Genomic DNA, 27,667 nt, shown 5'->3' on the forward strand with positions numbered 1-27,667 from the left:
TATATCCAAATCCCATCAAATTTGATAAGATTTGGTAGGATTTGGATTTTAAAAACATACAATTAGCTTTTATTTAAATCCCATCAACTTTTATTTATGTTTAGATTATTTCTAAGGGTAGCTTAGTAAAATTTTAAAATTTCAAATTCGAATCTTTTTTTTCTCCAAACAAGAAATGGATTTGTAAATACCATTTTTAAATTTTAAACCAAACACCAAATGTAATTTCAAATACTTGAATTTCCAAATCCAAATCCAAATCCAAATCCAAATCCAAATCCATATCTTAGAACAACCAAACACACTTTAACTAGTGTGAATGAGCTACCTATTAGAGAATCAAGATTAAATAAACAATAATCCAAGAAGATAGCTGGGAAAAAAGATTAAAAAAATTAAGATAGAAGATGAAAATAGGAGTGAAAATCGGGGATCTAGTGGTTTACGAGAACTGTATAGAATATTTGATGCGGCCGAGAATAATCCATTTCTCACCCATGACTCATCGCTTCATCGTCTCTTTATATACTTGCTTTTCCCCACTTCTTCTTTATTAATGTTCTTCGTTTACACTCGCTCCAAATCCGTCACCTTCTCATCCCTTCACCCCTTTTCCGAAAGATTCTTTCGCACATTTTCACATATACCCGCGTGCGTAATCTGATTCAGTTGAATTCTTGCAGTTAGTTTGATGATCGTGTTCTGTTCTTAGCTTGAGCCCCATTTGTGTTCCATTCTTGTTTTTCGTGTTAAAATTGGGTTCTGTTTCAGGTTGAGTGAAGATGGCGGTGTTCAAAGTTGTCCGCGTCGAAACCACGCCTTTTGATGGCCAGAAACCCGGGACATCTGGTCTTAGGAAGAAGGCGAGTTTTTTGGATTTTTTTGTGGGGAATGTGAATTTGTGTTTATTTTAGGAATGGAATTCAATGAGAAACTTTTGGTTTGTGGGACGTTTGTTTCTTTTTTGGTTTAAAACTGTAGCCTTCTCTCTTGGCTACTGCTGATTCATAAGCCTTACGGTGTTGTATATCTTTTTTTCTCTTTTCTTATTGGTGAAAGACTTGATTGGCTTATCAAAACTAGATCTGTCGTGTTATTTTTAAGGGTTAGTGATCAACATTGATAGATCTATTGGTTTTAACGTCATGGAGTATCATCATAAGATGGATAAAATTGATCCTGTTAGCGTGGAATCTCATGCCATGATGTCATAATCACTGATTTCTATGCGAATTATGTATGGTTGTAAAGTGAGATCTCATGTTTTTGTTTGGTGGATTGTCTTATTTAAGTTTCTTTTGGTGCAAATGCTACATGATGTTTTTATGTCATGAATTATCTTGTGAGCTTGTCTTGAATCATATGGAAAGGAAAATAGAAGGATTGACATGATCATCTTCTAGAAAAGAAAATAAAATAGTTAATAGCTCTAACTATCAAATACAGAATGGTCGAAATCAGTAGCATAATACTTAAGTTTTTAATTCATCCGTGGAATGAACTGAATCTTGTGGTTTCTTCTATGATCACAGAACATCAAAATGGGAATTTCCCAAATATGCAGTTCCATGGATTAGTAGTAACTAGTAACAGAAAGTGTATTTAGTTATTTTGGAATGGCGGTACAGTCAGTTTTGAATGAGAAGTCCAGGTGAAGCAATTACTATGCAATTCTATGTCAAGAGAGGACCCCGATTCGTTTATTTTTGAAATTTTCAAAGTTGTTTATTTATTAGACTTTTAGTCTCAAGTAGTGGTTGATGTTCTCTCATAGTTGATTCTGATATAAAGTTTTCATGTATGATTCAGGTTAAGGTATTTAAGCAACCACATTACTTGCAAAACTTTGTTCAGGCCACGTTTAATGCCCTTGGGGCTGACAAAGTCAGAGGTTGGTGTTTTTCATTCGTATATATTGTATTTGTGATTCGTCAAATTCCTTTGTTCCTGTTCTTGAGTTGAACCAAAAGTGAATTGTCATGAATTCTGAGGTAGAAAACTTTGCATCTCCTTTTCTGTATCACAGTTTTTTAATTTCTATATCTGTTGTGATTTGTGAAAGGTACTGCAGTATTTACTAGAAAACATGAAGATCATCATAGATTTAATGTATTTTAACATTCTGAAAACAGGTCTTGACTTTTTATTAGGCATATCTAATGATTGACCATTCTTAAGGAATATGTGAATAATTTTCCTTTTTCTGTATATGATGCTGGCACACACTTGTTAGTGCATTTCATTTCTTTTCATTTGGATGCATACTCATTTTAATAATATGAACATGTCGGTTTGAAGTCTTCCTAGGGTCATTTTATATTGAATATGTAACTACAAAGAAACAAATTACAATGGTCATTTGAAATCTGTGTATAGTATAAACAGGCTATCCGCAGGTTTAAAGTGCCTGCCCTTTTCATTTATCTTAGGAGTCTTCTGATTGTTCCAATATCAATCTTTTTTTTAACTCAAGTTTTTTTTTTATAACTTACCGAGTCTTAGATTCTTTTTCTGCATAAAAAAACAGACATGTTTTGGCTGTTACACTTTTATTTCGTATTTGGCGGTTTGAGTTGCTCCTGTTTGGGACTTTCATAAATCGAATCAGAGGAAGATATTTTTTAGTCATTATGAGATTTGGATTGTATCTGACTTGATTTTCCTGTCAGAGAACTTTTCGTATAAATGCAGTTACGATTTGGTTTATTAAAAGAGCGATGGACGAGAAAGAAAGGCATACATGTCTGTATCAACTGGTTCTGAACAACGCATGCGCGCAAACACAAACCTATATGCACATACACCCATGAACTAAATGCATGTCAATTGCTGTAAGTACCTAAATTAGCTTGGATTTCAGGTGCTACACTTGTTGTATCGGGTGATGGTCGCTACTTCTCAAAGGATGCTATTCAGGTAAACCAATAACCCTTTCTGTTTTTATCATTCGTAATTTGGATAGTTATTATTGATGCCAATGGTAATTCTATATGATTTATATATATATAAGTTCATTTAGTCTTTGTTTGAATACAAATCACATCTTGATGTTTTCAATATCACGGAAAAGCAAAGTTTGGACCATGCATGGTTGTTTCAGAGTGCCGATTTGTAAGAATGTTAATGCTTTTTTTAAGATATGCAAGATTTTGGAATCAATAGGTCTTATCCCTCATCTATTGGTAAAAAGCTCCGATTCATATTTATTTTGAGAATTAATACTGAATTTTGAGATGGTGCTTGGATGGCATGCTTTTGAAGTCAAGTGATTAATGTAAATGTTTTTTTTGGGGGATTTTGTTCATTATAATATACTAGATGTGTCTAAAAGGTACAATTGAGATAAAAAAGAAGGGATGGAAATGGATTGGTAGTTGGACGAGAAAATTGAGATGTAAAAACTGAATATTTTGATGTGGATGTATCGGGGAAGAAAAAATTGGGTGAAATTTATTTTAAATAAGAAAAGAAATAAAGCAATTAATCGAATACACTCTTAGCTTATCAACGAAAACCATTATATAACTCAAGTGTTGAAAGTTGGAACAAACAACCTACTTTTGGCTCTTCCTGCGTGGACGATGTTTCCCACTGGTGTCATGCCAAAGATAGTCATTATTCCCGTCTTCAAGCTTGTTGCACTATTTTGCTACCCACAAATGTAAGGTGTCAAGTTTTAGTACTAGGTAGAGCACAAATATTGTAGCGTTCTTACTCGAGCACTACTAAACAGACTAATAGGCATATAAAATTTAAACTTGATAACAACAATTAAATTGTGGAAACCAAATAACTTAATCATCTTACAATCAAAACGAAAACAGAACAATAATCTCAGTCTTAAACGTTAATACCACCATATCGAAAAATAGTCTTGAACAAGAATACAAGAAACCAAATAAAACCTCTACTGGATCACCACCGAAAACCCAACTGCTCTAGCCACTGCCCTGGTCGTCCGAACCATTCAATCTAAGACCTGCCCTATGGAATGGGTGCGCAAGATGAAGACAAGGACATGAGCGATAATCGCCCAATAAAAAACTGTACGAGCATGCAAACTGATACCATGCATGTAAAATACAATATGCTCGGATATCAAAGATCAAGTTAAGAATATCATGCTCAGTATAGTGTGTGTAAAAATATTTAATTTTGTTGAAAATAAGAGTTCAAATTATTGAATATTGAAAATAAGAGTTGTAAATATTGAAAATTAGTGTGTGATGATGTATGTAATGATGTAGTTATTTTTAGATTATTTCCAAAGAAATTCTATAAATAGGTCTCTCAATTTGTTAAGAAAAAAAACAATTGAGTGGAGAAAATTTTATATAGTGTGTAGTTTAATATATTTTATGAGTTTGAGATTTTTACTTTTTACCGTAAAGTTTTACTTTTAACACGTTATCAGCATGATACTCGAAGGTTCGGTTCTCCATATTTTCCAAGCTCCAAAACACAAGTAAAATGTAAAAATATTCAAAAACAAGTATATTTATTTTACTGTTTATATATTTTTATTTTGTATATATTTAATATATAATATCATGTTATTATATAAAAGGAGTCTATGACACCTCATTGTAATAACGTGATGTGATATATTATTATACTGTTTATATTTTTATTGTGTTATTGTTTATTTATTGTATATACATATATGAATAATATCATTTTATTATATAAAAAGAGTCTACGACACCTCATTATAATAAAATGATGTGATTATTTCACTGTTTATATATTTTTATTTTCTATATATTAAATATATATATATATTTGTATTATGTCACATTATTATATAAAAAGAGTTCCCGACACCTCATTATAATAATGTGATGTGATATACGTAAATATTTAAACATGATTAACATTATATAGTATATACATCATATTATTACCATAAAATTTATATATACATACATTTATTTTTTTAAGATTTTGTAACAGTAATAAACGGCTAGTTTTTACCCTATAAATATAATTTTATAAACACATTCAATCAGTTTAAACTTACTCTTCCTCTCTAAAAATTTTTTTCATCAAAATTTTCGAAGAAGAAGAAGATTGTTCTTTCAAGGTTATTTTGTATTATTATTTTGGTTGTTATACTCACTAGTCTTGTATTTATCGAAGAATAACCGCCTCATGTTTTTATTTTTATTTTTAAGAATTCTTGTACTTATAATTTATCCGTTACTTTGTATTGTCATATTAATAAATTTAGAACTTGACTAATAAAATGCATTTTTATTTTTATAGTACCACCATGTCAAATTTGGCAAAGTTCGAATTTTTTGAGCTCGACATTATGGGAAAAAAATTATATGCCATGGACTCTCGACGTAGAAATGCATCTCGAGTCATTGGGATTAAATGAGACCATTAAAGAAAATGGTATCTCATCATCACAAGAAAAAGCAAAAGTTATGATATTTTTGCTTTTCTCCATGACATCGGTCTCGTATTTGTCGAGCCCCCGAACACCTTTGTAAGCTCTATAAAGAATCAATAAAGGGAAAAGAAAAAGAGACAAAGTTCACTGAAACGTCTACAATTGATTGCTAGACCAATGATTATGAAAACAAAACTCCATGTTTCTATATAGGCTGATTATGAAAACAAAACTCCATGTTTCTATATAGGCTGCATTAATTCGCATCAAACCAAGTGCATATCATAAATACTCGCCATTGCAGCTTGTCTTTGGTAAAGAATCAGACATTTCTCATTTGAGAATTTTTGGATGTAAGGTATATGTGCGTATTGCACCGCCTCAACGAACAAAAATGGGACCTCAAAAAAAGATTGGAATTTACATCGGTCGTGATAGCCCATCAATCATGCGATACCTTGAGCCTCAGTCAGGTGACGTATTTATAACACGTTTTGCTGATTGTCATTTTAATGAGGAAATCTTTCCAATGTTAGGGGGAAAAAAGAAACATATCGAAAAGGAAATTACATGGTATACATCATCATTGTTACATCTGGATCCAAAAAATAAACAATGTGAAAAAGATGTACAACAAATTGTGGATTTGCAAAGAATAGCAAATCAAATACCAGATGCATTTGCAGACACAAAAGGGGTAACTAAATCATATATACATGCCATAGTTGTACAAAGCGCTCGCCTCGCTCGCTTAAGCGCGAGGCGAGGCGAGGCGACTTGGATGCGATCCGAAGCCCATCAGGTGGATGAAGCGCACGCTTCTGTGCGCTTCTGTTGTGATGTTGGAGCGATCGCTTGTGCGCTTCTGCACAATTGTTTTTTTAAAATCTACCCAAGTCCAGTTGCAGCCCAAGTCAAGGTTTAGCCCAATTCCCGAATCCAAATATATGCCCAGCCCAAGTCCATACTTAAAAAATCTCTAACGTTGCTTAACAACTCTCCCCAAGTCGCGTGCTGTTGCATCTTTGCGTGCGTCTCCTCTCTGCCTCTGCCTTATCGCCGCTGCTCTGCCGTGCCGCCGCCTCCGCTTTGTTCCTAGACCCTAATTTAAGAATTTTGTTAAAAAATTTAAATTGTGTTTTTTTATTTTTAATAATATAATAAGTGATTTGTATTTATATTTAGTATTTAACCATGTCAAACACAACAATTTTATCAAATCGAAAAGACATTGCTTGGAATTAATATTTCCGGATCCTAAAAATCCAAATATTGTATGTTGTTTTTATGGTAAAACGAAAAGACATTGCTTGAAATTAATACTTCCGGATCCTAAAAATCCAAATATTGTATGTTGTTTTTATGGTAAAATAACAAATGATGGGATTTATCGGCACAAACTACATTTGGTTGGGGCAATAGAAATGTGAAAGCTTGTCCGAAGTGCATATGACTTTCGATCTCGAAATGCATCTACTTCAAAAGAAGCGTCATCATCCACTTCAGCAAAAATAAAGCAATCTTCAGCTCGAACTAGTCTTGTGGACGAAGAAGAAATCGACATAGATGATGAAACTAAAGAAGAAGAAGATATGGTGGATACAAATCAAGTGATGGGGTTGATGACGTAGATTTGGAAGATGAATATGACGATTATAATGACATTTGATATTTCATCTATCACATTTTCAAAGACTTTTTATTTTATTTTTGTTTTTTTGATAATATTTTTGTTTATTGTGCTTTTTTCCGTAAAGCATGACGTAAATTTGGAAGATGAAGATGACGATTATAATGACATTTGATATTTTTCTATCACATTTTCAAAGACTTTTTATTTTATTTTGATTTTTTTGATAATATTTTGTTTATTGCGATTTTTTCCGTAAAGGGTGCGCTTCGCTTTGCGATTAGTGCTTGAAGCCCCAAGACACTCGAGCGCTTTTTTGCGTCTCTCGCTTTTAACAACTATGATAGATGTTGTAAATGTCCCTGCTCGAATTGAAATTCCAAAGAAAGAAATGGAAGACGCTCATTATGTCATAAAACGATTGAAGCGTGGAAGGTCAATCGGTTCCAAGGATAAAAATCCTCGAAAAAGAAAAAGCATAGAGAAACACGATGATCATAAAATAGAGAATGATATTTCGGCAGAAATACATGATGATGAAAATGTTCTGTTAGAACCACAAACTGATGAGAATCCTGAAATCTCTATCAATTATATTAATATTGGAAAAATATGGAACCAAAAAGATATAAAAAAAGTTGATATATTTTCTTACAATATCACATTTGAAATCATAAATGACAATGAAGATCATGAACCAAAGTCTTTTGGTGAATGTAAAAATCGACTGGACCAGATAAAATGGAAAGATGCCAACCAGGTTGAATTGGATTCGATAAATAAACATAACGTTTTTGGACATATAGTCCTTACACCTGAAAGTGTAAAATCTGTTGGGTACAAATGTAGTTTTATTGGAAAGCGAAATAAGAAAAATGAAATAGTAAGATATAAAGCTCGACTTGTTGCACAAAGTTTTTCTCAAAGCCTGAAATTGATTATGAATAAACATATTCTCTCGTTATGGATGCAATTACTTTTCCGTATTTGATTAGTTTGGCGGTATCTGAAAATTTAGAAATACGTCTTATGGATGTTGTCACAGTTTACTTTTACGGATCACTCGATAGTAATATATATGTGAAAATCCCTGAAGTATTTAAGATACCTGAAGCACAAAGTTCAAAACCCAAAGAATGTTATTCTGTGAAATTGCAAAGATCATCATTATATGGGTTAAAGTTCTCCGGTCGAATGTGGTATAATCAGCTAAGTGAACACTTAATAAAAAAGAGATATGTAAACAATTCAATATGCCATTGCGTTTTCATTAAGAAAACAACATCCATATTCGTAATTATTGCTGTATATGTTGATGATTTAAACATCATTGGAACGAATAAAGAAATTCAAAAAGTTGTGTTGTACCTGAATAAATCAAATCCTTTAAATACTCCAATGGTTGTTAGATCATTAAACATAGAAAAAGATCAATTTTGTCCATGTGAAGATGATGAAGTTATTTTTGGTTCAGAAGTATCATATCTAAGTGCTATTGGTGCCTTTATGTATCTTGCAAATTGTACAAAACCTGATATCTTTTGCTGTAAATTTATTGACAAGATTTATCTCATATCCAACAAAGAGACACTGAAACAAAATTAAACATTTATTCCGTTATCTACGAGGAACGACAGACTTGGGACTTTTGTATTCAAAAGATACCAATCAAAGTATAATTGCTTATGCTGATGCTGGGTGCTTATCTGATCTACGCAAGACACGTTTTCAAACCGGATGTGTATTTACTCGTGGAGGCACTGCAATTTGTTGGCGTTAAAAGACACAAACACTCGTAACAACTTAATCAAATCACGTCGAGATTATTGCACTACATGAAGTAAGGCGTGAATGTGTGTGGCTAAAATCAATGACCCAACATATTCAAATCTCATGCCGATTATCATTCGACAAAAAGCATGTGACACTATGTGAAGATAATACTGAATGTGTTACTCAAATGCAAGAAGGATACATAAAAAGCGACAAAACTAAACGTATTCCACCTAATATATTCGCATTCACCCAAGAGCTTGAGAAGAATAAAGATATATTCGTTACATTCAATCAAGTGAAAACTCATCAGATCTCTTAACAAAGCCACTTCCTACGACAATATTCAGAAAACATATATATAATATTGGGATGCGCAATCTACGAAATTTGTGAAGAATCGTTTGTGTTAACATGAGGGGGAGTTTACGTGATTGCACTATTTTTCCCTTGCTGCGAGTTTACGTGTATACTGACTGTCCTTTATTCATTGCTGCGAGTTTGGCTGTGTCCACTGCATACAATCAGGCCGTCTTCTTCAATCCCGATCTCTCACTGGGCCACTGGTAGCTGTTGATAGTCATTTACTTGAGCAAGTCGTTTGTTTGGTTAGGAGATTTCGCAACTATTGTACCACCAACTGCTGCATCAACCGTCGTCCATGTCTGGCCATTCAACCCGTTTTGAAACAAATCAATCTGCACCCAGTCTTCATATCCGTGGTTTGGGCATCTTCTGAGCAGTTCCTTATAACGCTCCTAAGCTTCGTAAAGTTGCTCATATTCGTTCTGCCGGAAGGTGCTGATTTCGATCTGCTTCTTTGCAGACTTGGCAGGTGGAAAGTATTTCGCAGGGAATTTTGTAGCCAATTCTTGCCAAGCAGTTATGCTCCCTTACGGCAGTGATTCCCTGAGAGAAAACGTAAACAGACGCAATCTAATAATATCACCAGGAACATTATTAATATTTACCGTGTCTGTAATCTGCATGAATGTCCTCCGATGCAGATGAGGATCTGCAGTTGCTGCTCCCCCAAACTGGTTCTGCCGAACCATGTTAATTAGTGCTGGCTTTAGCTCGAAATTGTTAGCATTTATCATTCCACGAGCTATGCCAGAGTAGTGGGCGTTGCTCACCGTTTTGAAATGGTCTCTGATAAGCACCACAAGAGGGAGTGGGTTTTCGATATTTCTGTATTCAGCCATTGATTTAACCTATTCTCTTCGTGCTTTTCTCAAGGCTCTTGCGGTCTTTCAATTTCTGGGTCAAAAAGCAATGAGTCGAGGTCTGAGTTTTTTGCTTAAACAGTAACTGAGAAGAACCAAATTTCTGAATAAATAATAAAAAACAAATCTAAATTTAAGTTTAGACTAATTTCGTAGCGATATTAATATTAAAATTAGTTAGAGCACTCACCGTCAACGACGCCAAAAACTTGTTGCATTATTTTGCCTGCAAGTGTACGATGTTAAGTTTAGTACTCGGTACAGCAAAATATTGGTCCCAGAGAGTGTGCAATTTAATTATAAATTAGTTACACAATTAAAATAATCAGACTTTATTTAGAAAATTTAATAGAATGTTTGTTGTTATTTATGAACTAAAATTAATGAAAGCGTGCAAACGATTTAAAATTAGTGAGAATAAGAATCTAGAGATACGATTTCACTTAGTTTTCGCTATATTAAATTATCATTGACATCTATATTTTATAATTTCAACCCGTTTACTGTCCAAGAATTCTCAGCTATTCCTAATCCATTTCCCAAGTGGTGCGTAAGAATCAATTATCTAAAGTCGATTTCAATATCCCTATTAAAAATCAAACAATAAATAATTTCAATAGCAAAATAATTCTTTTAATGTTTCATTGGAGTTATAGGCCCTACGAACTCTACAAATACAAACAACATATTTTCCTACGGTTCTATTCAAAATCCTCTCTCTCGAGTGATTGATCTCAAATAAATATGACAATTTGATCAGTAATTGAAAGTAATAAGATCCGAAAAATATAAATAAACAAAGAAGTAATTCGGATAGATAAATCAACAATTCATAAATAAAGATTCGACCAAGCTACGTCGTCCTCTAGATTTAATAAATTATTTCATGAATGAAAAACGACAAAATAAATTCATGTTATTCAACATCACTAGAATAAAATTAAGTAAGAAGAAGGGAAGAAGATTTGAATAAGAGTTGCGACTCCTCCCCGGTGGATGCGCTCTTTGTATTCGTTCTTCGTTCTCGCTCTCTCTCCCTTTCTCTAGATTTTTGTGCGTGACTACGGCTCTCCTCTCTCCTGTGGCTAGGGTTTCGATCATTACAAGTGCGTGAATGGTTGCGAAAGCCTAAGAAAAAGCCCGTCAGATTTTTGTCGCACGCGGGTGCGTGAACTTCCGCGCAGGTGCTCTTGACTCTGCTTTCTCCTCTCCTACGCGCGTAGCTGCACATGATTCCTCGCACCCACCCACGCTCTTCTGTTTACTCCGCCTCCTGGGCCCGCGCCGGTGTTTGCGCCTATGGATTGTTCATCTGCTCGTGCGGCTGCGCGAGATGCTGCGCAGCTGCACGCGAGCTTCTGCCCTGGAATGTCGGCTGCGCGAGAGCTTCTGCCCTGGAATGATCAACCCGCATGGATGCGATTGTCTTCTGTTCCACACTTTGTGGTTGCTCGTACGCTCTGCGCTCATGCTTGATTCCTGGAAACAAAATAAACAACTACCAAAACAAGTAAATCCGCTCGATATTCGCACATTTTCATACCAATTCCTTGGGTAATTGAAGTGCAAAGCTTGCGCTTATCGAAGCTACATGCTCACATTGTTGAGAAGTTAAGATACACAAATCATTACTTTGGATTAAAAAAAGGGAACAATTAATTAGATGGAGAGCATCTCTCTCGTGCGTTCTTTAAATTTGAAGGTTTTGAATAATGAGAGTGTTTCCTAAGCTAAAGCAATAATTTTTTCTTGGTTCACTTGTATAAAGAGATTTAATTTTAATGTCTTTGTGTCGCTTCAGAACTGTAAAGTCTATCGTATATGATGATAATTTATTGATTCTGTTGTAATAAATTAAGTGTCTTTACTTCTGGTTTTGGATAATTATGATTTTCCTCTGTAATGAGATTCTTAATACGAATTTTTTTCATTAAAAAATGGTAGATCATTATTAAAATGGCTGCTGCTATTGGAGTAAGGCGTATCTGGGTTGGTCAAAATGGATTGCTGTCCACTCCTGCCGTATCTTGTGTTGTACGTGAAAGAGTAGGCCATGATGTAAGCAACAACTTGAAAAACCTACATGGAACCATTTCTCCAATTTTTATATACATTCACAAATGTAATTTTTGAAAAGTATTTGTGAAACCTGTGCAGGGATCCAAGGCAACTGGGGCATTTATACTGACAGCAAGCCATAACCCAGGTGGGCCCCATGAGGTATGTTCTTGATGTTACGGGTTTTCTATATGCTTATATGTCCTGAAGCATTTTCAGAAAATATTCGAAATGGAAATTTGTCTGTTTAATTGAACTCATGAGATCTAATCAGATGACCCATACTATCAGACCAAAACCATGTCTTATGTCCTGTCGAAGTGTTTCAAGTATTTGGGTTTTGTTTTGTGCAGTGAGATATTTGACGCTCACTTTTGTGTTCATACTTTGATTATCAGCTTTTTAGCTCCTATGTGTCTCACATTGAACTCTTAAAAACTTTTAAATTATTTAATGATATATTCATTTTCACCCATGTTCCATTGATTATATATAAGAAATATCTTAATGCCTCTTTCATTATTGTCTGTAATTTTGAATCGAATTTCACTTGAATTTATGTATTGTTGTTATTCATATTTGAAGAAATTGACTATTTTCTTGAACTGTTTTTTGCTACTGTTGCCCGCTTTGAAACTTGAAAGTATGTGTGATACCTCTTGTCCCACATGATAAAAATTAAAGATTTAAAATGAGTTTATAGTGGTCTACAATGGACTTCTATAACTTGAGTTATTCATTTTCGTAAAGTGAGGACGAATACGAATTAGTTACTGTAGAGGCCCATTGTCACATGTGCGGACCTGGGCGCGGGGCATGACAGATGGTATCAGAGACGGTCACCGGCAAGGAACACTAGAAAATAAGTGCTATGCAGGGCAAAGTGTTATGTGCATGGGAGCCACCTCTTGAACCTGCGGGGCTAAGTGCTACATGACGGGAGCCACCTCTTGAACCTGTAAGAGCCATTTCTAGATTCTCGGCGCTGGTGGATCGAGGGGTCAGGCGCGACGAGGACGTCGCTTCTGAAAGAGGGGTGAATGTGATGCCTCTTGTCCCACATGGTAAAAATTAAAAATTCAAAATGAGTTTATAATGAGCTACAATGGACTTCTATAGCAACTTGAATTAATTATTTTCGTAAAGCGAGGACAAATACGAAATAGTTGCTATAGGGGCCCATTGTGCAGTCACACAGGTGCAGGCCCGGGCTCGGGACATGACAGTATGCCTATTTTGTCTCAGCACATTCAAAGCGTAGTCAATGTACTCAGTTATCTACTCTATTCACTTTTTATCAACCATTTTTAAAATGAGGCAAGCAAATGCCTTTTTCATTGGCATACAACATCCCTTTTATGCTGACTGATATCTTTGCATGTAACCACAAATTGGAATTTTATCTTCTTTTTCAATTTTTGTAATAATAAATTTGACAGCTCAACCAAAAATTAAAGCCGCCAACTCCTCAAATTTTGGTTCCCTTTGCTGACTTAAAAGTTGATCAATTTAAAGCGTGACTAATTAGTCTTCCATGATTCTTTTACACTCAATGTGGCAAGTGAACATTGATGGGATGGAAAGGTTTGCAATAGTAAAGAGTGGCATAGAATGGGCAACATCAGAGAAATGTGACTTGCAAAAACTTAGCACATTCTACTTTTACAGCTTGGATTTTCATCCATACATTGACTTATTCTTATGCCGAGTTGGGCGTGTAATTGATCCGCTCTTTAAGAGATAATTTTGAGGACAAACAAGAACAGGGACACCATATGTCTGGTACAAAATAATCTTATTCTGAATCACCATACAACATTACACTATATATACAAACTTATTTCTATTTTAAATTCACAATCTAACCTTAATCCGTAGATAAACCATATGGAATAACTATCAATCAAATATTCTGACACTAATTTCAATATTTTCTTTCCTTTCCTAGGCTCCCCCTCAAGTTGGAGTAAAGATATCTGTCATGCCCAACTTGCAGATGAAATCTTCGAAATTGGGTTTGAAATGACTCTTTGTTAAGGCATTGGCAATCTATTGTTCAGATGTAACAAAGGGCATACAAATTATTCCTTTTACAAGCTTTTCTTTGACGAAGTGTCTATCAACTTCTATATACTTTGTACGATAACGTTGTACTGGATTATTCACGATGCTAATGGCTGACTTCTAGTCTCAGAATAACATCATTGGCACTTCCTTGTCTAACTTCAACTAGCGTTAGCCATGGTAACTCACACACTCCATTCGCCATAGCCCTGAGCTCAGCTTTTGTACTATTACGAGCCACAACATTTTGTTTCTACTTTTCCATGACCTAAGATTTCCCCATAGAAAAGTGTATGCTACATATCTTAAGGTTTCCAAAAGACGGATTAAAGAAATAAGAAAACAGCTGAAATATTTTAAAGATCTCTACAAACTATTAAAAGAAGAAGAGAACGAGATCTCAGCTGTTATAATACAAACGCATATCCACTGGTTATGCCAGGAGATAAAATCAGAAGAACAAGACATTGCTAGATTAATGATCTAGAAAAGGACAAATCAAGAAAAGGTGAAGGGACCACTCAACCACTATAGAAAGTCGTCCACATGCAAGCTGGAAAGACTCATCAAGAGTTGAAGCCTTCTATAAATGGGCTCGTGGTCATTGGATTTTCCACATCTTATCATCTGCCATGCCATAAACTCCATTGCATACTCTAGACGTTTCCTAGTTTTGTGTTCCTCGAGAAACTCTAGTCCAAGAACCAGTCGATCTGGTTCTTTCCCTGGAATTCTTTTGATATGAACTTCCAATTCTCTGATATTGATTATTCCTTGGTAAGTTCATATCATAGGTTGTTACAAATAGTATATGGTATTACAAGGAAATTGATTCCTTTGTGTTTCGTAATATCAAATACTATTTCTACGTCCTTCCACCCTTCTGGACATCTAAGTTTTCCTATGGTAGAAAAGCTTTTTGGCTCATGTTGGGTTTCTTGGACAGACGCTTTTCTCCACCTGTAACTTGTAATTCTATCTCCCTGAAAAGATAGTCTTCTTGATTCCAATCTAAGACTTTGATTCCTTTGTAGAATCGGTTTGTCTTGTATTTGGATATCTGTTTCCTGTATTAAAGGAAACTCAACTCTTTCATGATAAATTGCCTGGGCAACTTTTCCAAATATCTCAGGTATTTCAATGAACTCATTTTTAATAAACAATTCTGAATGATGTGTATTAGATAGAGCATATGAAATTTGATATGTGATAGAATATGGTATATTTCTTTTCATCAGTCCTTTTTCCTTGAAATTCTGATGTAATGTCAAGGCTCGACTGAAATCTCGATCTTCTAAGTTGTAGGCAATTCTCTGATGAATTACTCCTACAATCTTTCTTGCGCAGAGATTTCCCGAGATAGTTCCCAGTACTGAATCTTGAAGGTTACCTATTCTTTTATCGCATATAGCAATATCAATGGGTGAATCTATTCCTTCTTTGAAAGTAGCTTTTATCATAATCTGGATTGCTCCAATATGAATCCAGGACATAGTCCTTACCACTTCTATCTGGAGTTTTTGTAATTTCTCTTTAATTTCTTCGGAAGGAATTAGTTGCATCTCCATTCTATTTCCTGTAGGAATTGTCATTTACCTCCTGGAAACTTTATAGATCAGATGATGCTTTCTGTTTCTTAGGCCAAGACTTCGTAAGAACTTTTCTACCTGTCCTGCAGAGAATTCTTGATATCTCTGAAGACTAGAATTTTCTCTCATGATCCTTTGGACCATGTTATGAGATATTGTTGTCTGACTAAAAAACCAGACAAATCTTCATGTGTTTCTTGTCGAAACACCTCGTCTTCAGTCAGATTCCGATTCAGTTCCATCAGATTCTTCCTGACTCAAGACTTCTTCTTCCTCATATATACTTTTCCTCTGAGTCGATATCCTCAAATCGGTATACCTGAATAAGATCTTGGTAATAAACTGCTTCTTCATATCCGGAGATGGATCGAAGCGTTTAATACCTCGTTTCTCATTTTCTGGGCAATTGGTTGAGATATGACCTCTTGCTTCACATGTCCAACAATTACAATCTTTAAAACTTTCATTAGCTCGAGTATGAGCTCTCCTAAAAGTTTTCTTTGTAGGTGTTCTTCTTGTGCTTCGAGATGTACTCGATGCTTGGGAAGATATCCTACTTCTTGATGGTCCATTTCTTTGCCCAGATTTATAAGATCTGGCCATCTGTCTAGACCATACTGTTCTTGGTTTCCAAGAACTTCTTCCACTTTTAGCATAAGGATGAGTTCTAAAATTTTTCATCTTATGCTTTTGTGGTTTACATCCAATAAATGTTGGAAGATCATTTTCCTTACAACACAAATGAGTTCTTTTGTTGATACCCTTTAGGCGTTTGTAATTCTTTTGTAAGGCTGCCATATGACTCCATTCTGCCAATTCTCCTTTGAGAATAGAGGCTCTTCTTGCCAGCGTATCTGGATTGCCAGGGACGTATTCCTTTATAAGCATTTCTCTCTAGGGACTCGGCATTTTAGCGAAGAAAAGCTGCATCGCTATGTTTTCTTCAACCCTTGAATTCCATCTATATTTAGTGAACAACATAATATATTCTTCCACTAAATATATGTCATGTAATTTAAGGCTATATAGAGCTTGAATATATTTCTTCCTTTTCTCTGCATCTTGACTGTTAAAATAGTCTACCCCTATAAATTGTGCTTTAAATAGGGTAGCCATTTTTCCAGCTATCTTACTAAGAGATTCTCCAGCTAAGATTGACTCTTTGGTTTCCAATGAAGTCATGTCCCAAGCAATTTTTGCCGATCTTATTAGACTCATTTCTAAGAGTTTAATGAATCATTCTCTGTTGAGATCAAGTGTTCCTGCAGCGATTCTCATAGCAAATGTCCAGTCATCTATGAGATCTTCTCTGTTTTTGAAATCGAATACATCAAGGTTAAGCATAACCCCATAAAGATGCATAGGTTATAAAACAGTTTTCCCATAGGGTGTTTGGTGCAAGGGAATATGATTCCTTCTTGTCCTTGTTCCCGCTGGGTGTGACTCTCCACCAGTATGGAAATCGGGTTGAGATTCTCTCATATTTATATTCTGAGATCCCACACTTTCCCTTGGTGGTCCTGAGAAGATGACCAGGTTATAGAATGTGGTTCACCTCCCGTTGTGTTCATCTTTAGATCTACGACTTTGAGATTTGCAAAAGATTCTGCAAGCTCTTGTAGATCCTCTAGACCAATCCTTTCTAAAGTTGTCATCAGATTAATTTCTTTTCTGAGACAGATTTAATTAGATTGATCATTTTTTGTTCTTCAGTCAAAGGTTTTGACACTACTTTGGTCTTTTCTTGTTGATGTAACAAGGGTTCAGTTCCAAAAGACGGTGGTAACCTTCCTTCTGAAGTTCTCTTACTAGAACTTGTTTGTTGTTCCAGGATTTGAATTCTTGTTCGAATATCCTTTAATATTCCAAGAATTTCTTCCTGGTTTTCAAGGATTTTCTCCACATTTTGTGGTACATAATACAACATATTGCCATAATTTTGTACCGTCTTTTGAATTTCTCTAAGATCTCCCGAGAGTTTAGAGGAATCCGGTACTATTTCTATGAACCTGTTATTTTGAATCACAAGTTTACCTTAATATTATGATAAATTCCTTCTTGTTATCTAACTTTGGTTAGATCTTTCTGTTTCAAACATTCCAGAGTTCTGGAATAACTCTTGTAAATACTTAATCCCTAGATTCGGATTCATGTTAATTGAGAAAATTCACCTCCTCAAACATTTAATTACTTCATAATAATGAACTTGTATGTTTGAAATAATTTTACTTAGGCTGTGATACTATTTTAAGCCCAAAAAACCAATCAGTTAATATGTAAGGGTTTTTTTGTCAACTTTAAACTTTTTAGGGAGTTTGGACAGAGTTTTTGAGGTGTGGGGAGTTAGGGTAAAGTTGAGTTTGAGTTTGGGGATTTAAAACCAATTTTCCCTTTTATGTTTTAAAATATTTATTCTAACATAAATATATATATTTTTTAAAATAAAAAATGTGCATTTTTCTTTGGTAAGGCACGCGCCTCAGGCTCCATGGCCCTTTTGCGCCTTGCGTCCTTGACAACTATGATCCCGTCATTTGATCAGTAGCACCTGAATATATTATCGAAGGACATATAGATAGGGTGGAAAGATTAAAACAAGTAGATCGCAAGTTTGTACCTTTATGGTCTATGGAACAAGACACTGGAGTAGATTGTGAAAGAGGTGTGGATTGAAAAAGCTTATAAATTATTCTAACTGTTCCTTATTGAAAGAAGCAGTTCCCGAATATTTTTCAGCGCTGTTTTGTTCTTCCAGTCCAGATTGATGAGCCCTTGAACCCCCCACTACCTTTTTGTCTCAAAGACTTTGGTTTCCAGTTGGGTGGTTTGCCATGTAAGTAGCAACATGTTTCTGTAGTATGCCAGGGCTTTTTACAATGTTCATACATGATTTCTCCCTTTCTTGGCTGAACAGTATGCTGTCGGTTTTGAGGTGCAGTAAGAAAATATTTGCTGAACAGGGCTGAAGTTTCTGAATCTGATGATGCCTTCTCGCTCTACATGATTTTCCTTCTGCCTTCTTCCCTCTTTACTGCAACAAACACTTCACTTAATAATTGCAAAGGATTTATTCCCAGAATTCTTCCTTAACTTTATCCAAGACACGGTTAAGCCCTGCCAAAAACAAATATACCCGGTCACCTTCCATACGTCGTGATATTTCATGCTATCATTTTCATACTCCATTTATAATCATAGCATAGATCCAGTTCCTGCCATAGCCCTTTCATTTCATTGTAGTATTCGATGACAATTTTTTCTCCTTGTCTAGACTGCTAGATTCTAGTCTTCAAGTCAAATATCTGGGATGAATTATCCAAATCAGAGTAAAGTCTCTCGAACAGCCTCCCAAACCTCTTTTGCGGTGGGTATGAAACAAGCCACACGATTACCATGGAGTTTTCAGATTTCTAGCCTATCCACTTTGGATCATCTTTGGCAGGCTCTGCCATTTCTCACGTTAGGTAACCTAAACGCCATTTATATCAATGTCAAGCTTGATTGACTGAGCTCACTCCAAATAATTTTTGTCATTCAACTTATGGATGGTCAATTGAACGGAGCCTTCGAACCCAATATGATTCATAGGATATATTCGTACCACCACTCTAGCCCGAAGGTATTGTACACTGGTCTTCGTTCGATTTTGACATGCTCGCAAAGTTTGCAACGGGTATCTGAGACTAGGTACAAAATAATCTTATTCTTAATTACTAATCACAAAACAACCCTACACTATATATACAAAAATTATTTTTATATTACATTGATGATCTAACCTTAATTAGTAGACAGACCGCGAGAATAAATATCAATAAAATATTCTGCCACTAATTACAATATTTTCTTTCATTTTCTTCAAATTTACCAAAGAAGACTGTGTAATAAGAGCTTGTAGTATGCCGGTACATACCTTGACTCATTCTTGCACCTATCATTGCAGGAGGGGATGGCTGTGGAGCTATATCTGAAATTTTCGTTCTTTAACTGCATGTGGTTGCAATATTTCATGTGCCTTGGATAACTATTTGATTCCATATTTATGTCTTTCTTTAACAGGATTTTGGAATAAAATACAACATGGAGAACGGTGGACCTGCGCCGGAAGGAATTACTGACAAGATCTACAAGAACACTACTACAATAAAGGAATACTTCATCGCGGAAGGGCTGCCGGAGGTACTTGGAACTCATATCCATTTGTGCATACAGACATGCATATATGAACTTGCACTCACATGTATGTATGAATTTTCATAATTAAACAAATTTCTTCATGACATTCAAAGTACATTGCAGGTGGATATCTCTAGAGTAGGATTGACTAGCTTTGCTGGTCCAGAAGGGCAGTTTGACGTTGATGTTTTTGATTCAGCCGACGAATATGTAAAATTGATGAAGTATGTTCTTTTCAAATTATTTGGACTTTGTATTTTCCTGCATTTGTCCAAATTTATACAAAAATATTGTGCATTCCATAATTTCTTTTGAGTCGGAATGATAATTTGGAAGTCAATCAGATTATTGCCCATTCTAATAATAAATTAATAAACATGCCAATTTTTAGCTGATGATTTCCCCGTGAAATTGATATCAGCGTTGTCTTTTTCATGGAAATTCTCCTAATCTTGTGACACAATTGCTGTTCCATTCCAACTTTAGTTTTCTGATACTTCCCAGGTCTATTTTTGACTTCCAGTCCATCCAGAAGTTACTGTCATCTCCAAAATTCACTTTCTGGTATGCGTAATCTTGTTTTGATGACCTGTAGATTATTTTTTCACCTTTACTTTAATAGTTTATTTGTTTGCATTAAATTTTGCATTTGTTGTTAGTTATGATGCTCTTAATGGAGTTGCTGGGGCCTATGCGACACGTATATTTGTGGAAGAGCTTGGTGCAAATGAAAGCTCTCTACTGAACTGTGTGCCAAAGGTTTCTTGCTTTTACTCTGGTTTTTGACTAAATCATAATTATGGTAATGAATCATTGATGCAATATTTTTTTCTCCTTTTTTCCCTGTAATCCGAACAGGAAGACTTTGGTGGAGGTCATCCTGATCCCAATCTGACCTATGCAAAAGAATTAGTCGCACGTATGGGCCTCAGTAAGACAAACAGTGAACAGGATCCACCAGAATTTGGCGCTGCTGCTGATGGAGATGCAGACCGCAATATGATTCTTGGCAAAAGGTGACTCTTTGGACATTAATGTTTGTTTTTGCAGACGATAATTTCATGCTTTTGACTTGTGCGCTGCTCTAAGGTTTTTTGTGACTCCGTCTGACTCTGTCGCTATCATTGCTGCAAATGCTGTAGAAGCCATTCCTTACTTTTCTGATGGTCTAAAAGGAGTTGCAAGGTTTGGCTCTAGTTCTTTTATATATTTCGAGTTTTTTTCAGCTCTTATGCATGTGAATTTATGGATAATGCACAATTTATATATTTAGTCCTGGTGCAGGAGCATGCCCACATCAGCTGCTCTTGACGTTGTAGCGACGAGCCTGAATCTGAAATTCTTTGAGGTAGTGTGTTAAATAAACTTTCCAGGATGATTTTGTTCTTTTAATGCACTAGTTTTATTTGTCTGATAATGATTCTGTTCTTGCTGGTAAGGTGCCCACTGGCTGGAAATTCTTTGGCAACCTGATGGATGCTGGAATGTGTTCTATTTGCGGTGAAGAAAGCTTTGGAACCGGTAAGATAAAACGTTTTATTCTCCACAATGCACAGGTGAATCACTGGCATTTTATTTTCTCAGCCGGAATGAGAGGACTACCACAGTTGTTTCTCATGTAACACTTGGATGTCACAGGTTCGGACCACATACGAGAAAAAGATGGAATCTGGGCTGTATTGGCCTGGCTATCTATTCTCGCCTATAAGAACAAGGATAATCTCGCGGGAGACAAGCTCGTGACCGTCGAAGACATTGTTACCCAACATTGGGGTACATATGGGCGTCATTATTATACTCGTTATGACTATGAGGTATGCACAAAACTCAGCTGGTCCATAATAAATTGTATTATACGTAACATTATTATATTTTCCTTGAATCATGTGCTAAACATTTGTTCCATTTTCAAGAACGTTGATGCTGGTGGTGCGAAGGAACTTATGGCTTATCTGGTCAAGTTGCAATCCTCCCTTGGTGAAGTTAACGAGTAAGCTTTCTTTTCCATGTAAACTTATATTTCTGTTGAATTGGTACGAGGAGTTCTGAACAATTCTCCATTAGTATTATTGTGAAAGGAATACGCTCCGACGTCTCTAAAGTCATTGATGCTGATGAATTCGAGTACAAAGATCCTGTTGATGGTTCTGTTGCAAAGCATCAGGGCATCCGATATTTGTTTGAAGATGGTTCCCGACTGGTAAATCATCTTAAAACAATTCAATTTTGTCAAGATAAAAATTATCAATGCTGATCCATTGGGGATAATGCACCAGGTTTTCCGTCTTTCTGGAACGGGTTCTGAGGGAGCGACCATCCGCCTTTACATCGAGCAATACGAGAAGGATCCATCCAAGACCGGGAGGGATTCCCAACAAGCGCTTGCTCCGCTGGTGAGATTCTTATTTTCGGTGTATATGACCAAGTATGAAATGGTTATTTTCAGTGTATATTTTAAGTCTGTTCGATTCGATTGCTTCGCTATCCTGCATCCTGACCCAACTTACTTTTTCAATTGTTGGCTTGCAGGTTGAGGTTGCTCTAAAGCTCTCTAAGATGCAAGAATTTACAGGTCGATCTGCCCCTACAGTGATCACATAGATAGATGCAGCAACCTCGAATTTTCCTATGATATGAAGTAAAATAAAAGAATTACGGATCTGGAATAAAAATTCTGCACCTATTAATATCCCAGTCATGCAGCGAGACTTATCTTTTAATAGAATATTAAAGCGCAACACAATTTTGTTGGGCAAAAAACAAATAAATCGAAGGGAGGTGTGCCTTCATTACTACTTTTGGTCTTTTCTTTGAAGTGTGGATAAAATGTATTGCTCATTTGTTTTTTAATTTCAGGATTAATATTTCAATAGTTTAACATTTTTGATATAATATAATATAAAAATATTTCGATTAATTTGAAATTCTTTGAAAAATTCTGGTGTATTTAGTTTCATATTTATATTTATTGTATTTTTATATTATTTTATTTATCATCTTCACCGGGGTATTTTTTTTGTTTTTTTATGTTTAAGATTCGTCTGAGATGCCTCATTTTACTACGGTTAATGCTTAATCTCGATGTTTATCTTTTCTTCGCATGTTTTAGAAACTTGATGTAAATTTACAGTGAGTGAAATGCTTTCATGATCTTTATGCCTTTTTAAATATAAAATATAATTTTTCATGGGTGAATATATGAAAAGTAAAAATATAGCAAGTTAATTTGTATTACTTAAAATTTGAATTATTTCTTCGTAAAAGAGTAACATTAGTCAGAATTTGTAATAATATTGGTACTCGTTCGGTTTCAAGATTTCTAACCATGCATGGGTTCATCTTCCTACTAATTAGTCCAAATTTTGTGGATGACAATCAAGTAGTTGAGATATACTCATTGGCTAATTGTCGTTTGATTAAGTTAAATGTACATCAAAATATATACACGTACATATACACACAAATATCTATCTATACACAAATATCTATCTATATATATAAGAATAATGTTACACGAACCAAGTGGATCAGGATGATCAATCAAAAAAATGATTTTTCAATTCTTCTGTCAAGTTAAGATATATAGTCTTCATCAGTGTCACGAACAACGTGAAAGGAGCAGAGGATATATGGCGACAAGTCTCCAACGCTCTAGTCAACGATCACATCAAAATAATACTCAGAAAACTAAAAACCTTTGAGAGTAAAAAAGAGAAAGTACTTTGATTGATTACATGATCCTCTTATTTATAGATTTTCCATTATAGACCAAGGTTTTTTTTTTAATCCTTAATTGGACTTTCTCAGTCCTTGATTAGTTTTAGCCTAGTTAAATTAACTAGTATAAAGTAGGTTCTTATACATCGATACGTGAGTAAAAAGTGTGAACGAATTTAATGCATAAAGGTTTACCAAGCATGCATCTGACTGCCCTTTTAATGAAAAATTAAAAATTGTGAACTTCATAAACTTGAATTCCATATTATAAATAAATGAGTCGATCCCTAGATCAAAATCCATCAATATTTATACATATTATGTTGGATCCCTGTTTTATACGCACCCAAACGCAGCGGAAGTTTTAAAAATTGTATATTTTATTTTGACAATCAAAATAGGCTTTGTTTGGACACTTGTATGGCTTATTGAATCAACATTCATAAGGCGTTAGAATCGTTATGGCTTTGGTGAATAAATCACGTGGCTCCAACTATTCCGGGGTCAGCGGAGATAGCTCTTCATGAATCCCCACGAACGTTCTTCAGATATGCTTTCTTTAATCCTCCAATTAAGTCCACGACTAGATCGTTTGATCCTCTTCCAAATTGCACTAGAAAATTTGGAAGAAGTTTTAACGTTGAAGATTAAAATATGAGAAGCGGCTCAACCATCTTTGCAAAGGGAAATGGCCGAAAATATTTGAGGATGAATGAGGCCGAATTTCGAAAATTGTGTCTCATGGAGGCTAGGGTTTAGCTCATCAACCATTATTTATAATTAAGTGATGACTTAATTACCATAAAATAATATGAGGCCTTTTTAATTAACATTAATGAGCTTGATTAATTAATTGGGCTAGTCCAACTAGTTTAATTAATTAATCAAAGTCCATTAAGAACTTTAATTATTTAGTATGTTGGATTTATACTCCTACAAGCCCATTAAACATACTTTCCACCAATTTTAACTCAACTTTTGAGTTTAATAAATTAAATCAATTATAAACTCAATATTTTAATTTATTATTTAAACTATAAATTCAACTACTTGAATTTTATCACCTCCAAAATTTAATATTTAATAAACCCAACTTTTGAGTTTAATAAATTAAATTATCAAATTTTATAAATTCAACTCCTTGAATTTATTCTCTCAAAATTTAATTATCATAAATTCAACTCCTTGAATTTACTATATAATATAAATTTAACTTTTGAATTTATTCTCTCTTAACGGGAACAAACGATCCAGTGATTGTGTGACCCTCAATGGTTCAGGGATACAGCTAGCCGTGGGTTCACAACTCCTTGTGATTTAGGACATAATCCTTTATGCGGGCTTATCCTTATTTGCCCCATTCTATGTATCAACAATTGATCATGAGAATGTCAGAAATCATATTTCTGATTAAACCCATCGAACCATGGTAAGAGCGTCTAGTAGCACCGCCCCATGATTCCTAGATATCACTGATAGTGCCTGCAAGAATCAGTCAATTATGATTAGCGTACAATACGGTCCCTTCATCTCATATATCCCGATCGAATCTGCAACCATTGGTTCACCGAGGGTTGCATATTAATTCGATAACTATGTGATAACTATAAATAGTGACATCGCATGTACGGTTGGAGAACTCTTTCTCTAACGTACGTCTCATACTTTGGCCAGAGATTCCACGCACTATAATTTCATCAGATCACATAGGATATCCACACCTGTAGGTGAGCGGTGTATCCCCGACTACAATGCACTGGCTCCTATATGTGTCGTAAGTGTACCCAACCTCGCCACCTGATGACTCTCCTTGAGATGGTAAACAAGTCAAAGCACAGCCCTAGCATATAGAGCCTCAGTGTTGTCCCGGGTCGTAAGGACTAATGGTGTACAATCATAATCACGGACTTATCATCTCGATGAATGATAAGCACTTGAAAAGTCCGAGGAAGGGTTGTTCGGTATAATCATCATATGAATACCCATCTGCATGTTTGGACATCTCTATGCCCTTATCAAGAAACACAGTACACAACATCACAGATGCTAGTGTCGAGCTCAAGCGACCGTTATGCATGTTTTAGGCGGCTGAATCGAATAGGAACGAATTTAGATCATACAATGTTTACAAATGAGTTTCAACATCGAATTATGATTCATTTGTATTAAAGTATAATAAAGGTCTTTATCTTTGTTTTTAACATGTGTATACAGATAAAGAAATAAAAAACCATGAAATAATGAATTATATTAAAATAAAGATTGTTAATTACAACTGAGTCAATAAAATCCCTAGCCAACAGTTGGCTTGCAGGGCATCTACTCTAACAATCTCCCACTTACCCTAGAGCCAACTACCCATAAACTTTAATCCCATTGCTTCGCGATGCTTTTCAAAGAATGGTCCTGGCAAGGGCTTTGTAAGTGGATCAACAACATTTTCTGCAGAGGGGACTCTTTCGACTGATATATCACCTCTTCCCACAATCTCCCGGATGATGTGAAACTTCCTCAGTACATGTTTGGATCGCTGATAAGACCTTGGTTCCTTTGCTTGCGCAATGGCACCAGTGTTGTCGCAGTACACCGGGACTGGATCAATTCCATTAGGAATAACGCCCAACTCTTAGACAAAATTCCTCATCCAAACTGGCTCTTTGGCTGCAGCAGATGCAGCAATGTACCCAGCTTCAGTGGTGGAATATGCAACGGTGACTTCCTTGGAACTTTTCCAAGAGACAGCCGCACCATTAAGCATGAATACAAAATCAGATGTCGATTTCAAATAATCTACATCACATTGGAAGCTAGAATCAGTGTAGCCTTCTAATTTTAATTCTCCACCCCCATAGACTATGAACAAGTTCTTAGTCCTTCTCAAATACTTAAGAATATCTTTCACGACCTTCCAATGTAGTGGACCAGGGTTCGCCTGATATCTGCTTGTAACACTCAGAGCGTCAGCAACATCGGGACGTGTCGATATCATACCATACATGATACTACCAATGGCTGACGCATATGGAATACGTGTCACCATCTCTATCTCTTCATCAGTTTTGGGACACATTGCCTTAGATAGAGTAATACCATGACACATTGGTAAGTATCCTCTCTTGGACTTTTCCATAGAGAATCTCTTTATAATGGTATCGATATAGGTGGCTTGGGTGAGCCCCAACATCCTTTTTGATCTATCTCTATAGATTTGTATTCCCAATACATAGGATGCTTCACCCATGTCTTTCATGGAGAATTTACTTGCTAACCATACTTTAGTTGATTACAATAATCCTACATCATTCCCAATGAGCATGATATCATCAACATAAAGTACCAGGAATGTCACTGCACTCTCACTAACTTTCTTGTACATGCACGGTTCCTCAGGATTCTTAGCAAAACCAAACTCTTTGATAGTGCTATCAAATCTGAGGTTCCAACTCCTTGGTGCCTGCTTGAGACCATATATTGATCTCTGAAGTTTGCATACCTTATGCTCACTTCCTACTGATGTGTATCTCTCAGGTTGAGACATATAAATTTCTTCTTTGATGTCTCCATTGAGGAATGCAGTCTTTACATCCATTTGCCATATCTCATAGTCATACCATGCTGCTATGGCCAGTAGTATTCTAATGGACTTAAACATAGAAACTGGTGAAAAAATTTTCTCATAGTCAATACCTTGCCTTTGAGCATAACCTTTTGCAACCAGTCTTGCTTTGAAGGTCACTACCTTCCCATCCGCCCCAAGCTTTCTTTTGTAGATCCATTTGCATCTTATGGGAACGATTCTCTCAGGTGGATCCACCAATGTCCAGACTTGGTTTGAATACATAGAGTCCATTTCAAACTGCATGGCTTCAAGCCATTTGGTTGAATCAGTATCAGATATTGCTTCTTTGAAATTCATTGGATCACATCCAACACAATACTCATCACGGCTTTGTTCTTGAAGAAGCGTATATCTTGAAGGTGGTCTAATAACCCTATCAGACCTTCTAGGAACTTGTACTTCAACTACTGGTTCTTG

The 27,667-nt window shown here is 35.5% G+C and overlaps 1 protein-coding gene across 3 annotated transcripts; it reads left to right on the forward strand.

Moving 5' to 3' along the window:
* The first annotated feature begins 480 nt into the window (after nt 1-480).
* Nucleotides 481-22,719, forward strand: LOC142522253 (phosphoglucomutase, cytoplasmic). Of its 3 annotated transcripts, none has more exons than XM_075625488.1 (19): nt 481-682; nt 772-863; nt 1,810-1,891; nt 2,861-2,916; nt 11,972-12,085; nt 12,185-12,247; nt 19,798-19,917; nt 20,038-20,138; nt 20,419-20,478; nt 20,574-20,673; nt 20,773-20,930; nt 21,004-21,099; nt 21,199-21,262; nt 21,354-21,435; nt 21,553-21,728; nt 21,828-21,904; nt 21,979-22,114; nt 22,191-22,307; nt 22,444-22,719. In XM_075625488.1, the coding sequence occupies exons 2-19, from the start codon at nt 783-785 to the stop codon at nt 22,513-22,515; spliced, it is 1,755 nt and encodes a 584-aa protein (XP_075481603.1). In that variant the 5' UTR covers nt 481-682; nt 772-782; the 3' UTR covers nt 22,516-22,719. The 3 variants fall into 3 exon arrangements, with proteins under 3 accessions (XP_075481603.1, XP_075481605.1, XP_075481602.1); XM_075625490.1 differs by having other exon boundaries at nt 481-655; XM_075625487.1 differs by having other exon boundaries at nt 482-651.
* Nucleotides 22,720-27,667: the final 4,948 nt, after the last annotated feature.

This window comes from Primulina tabacum, chromosome 13, assembly GCF_025594145.1.
Source record: "Primulina tabacum isolate GXHZ01 chromosome 13, ASM2559414v2, whole genome shotgun sequence".
NCBI lineage: Eukaryota > Viridiplantae > Streptophyta > Magnoliopsida > Lamiales > Gesneriaceae > Primulina > Primulina tabacum.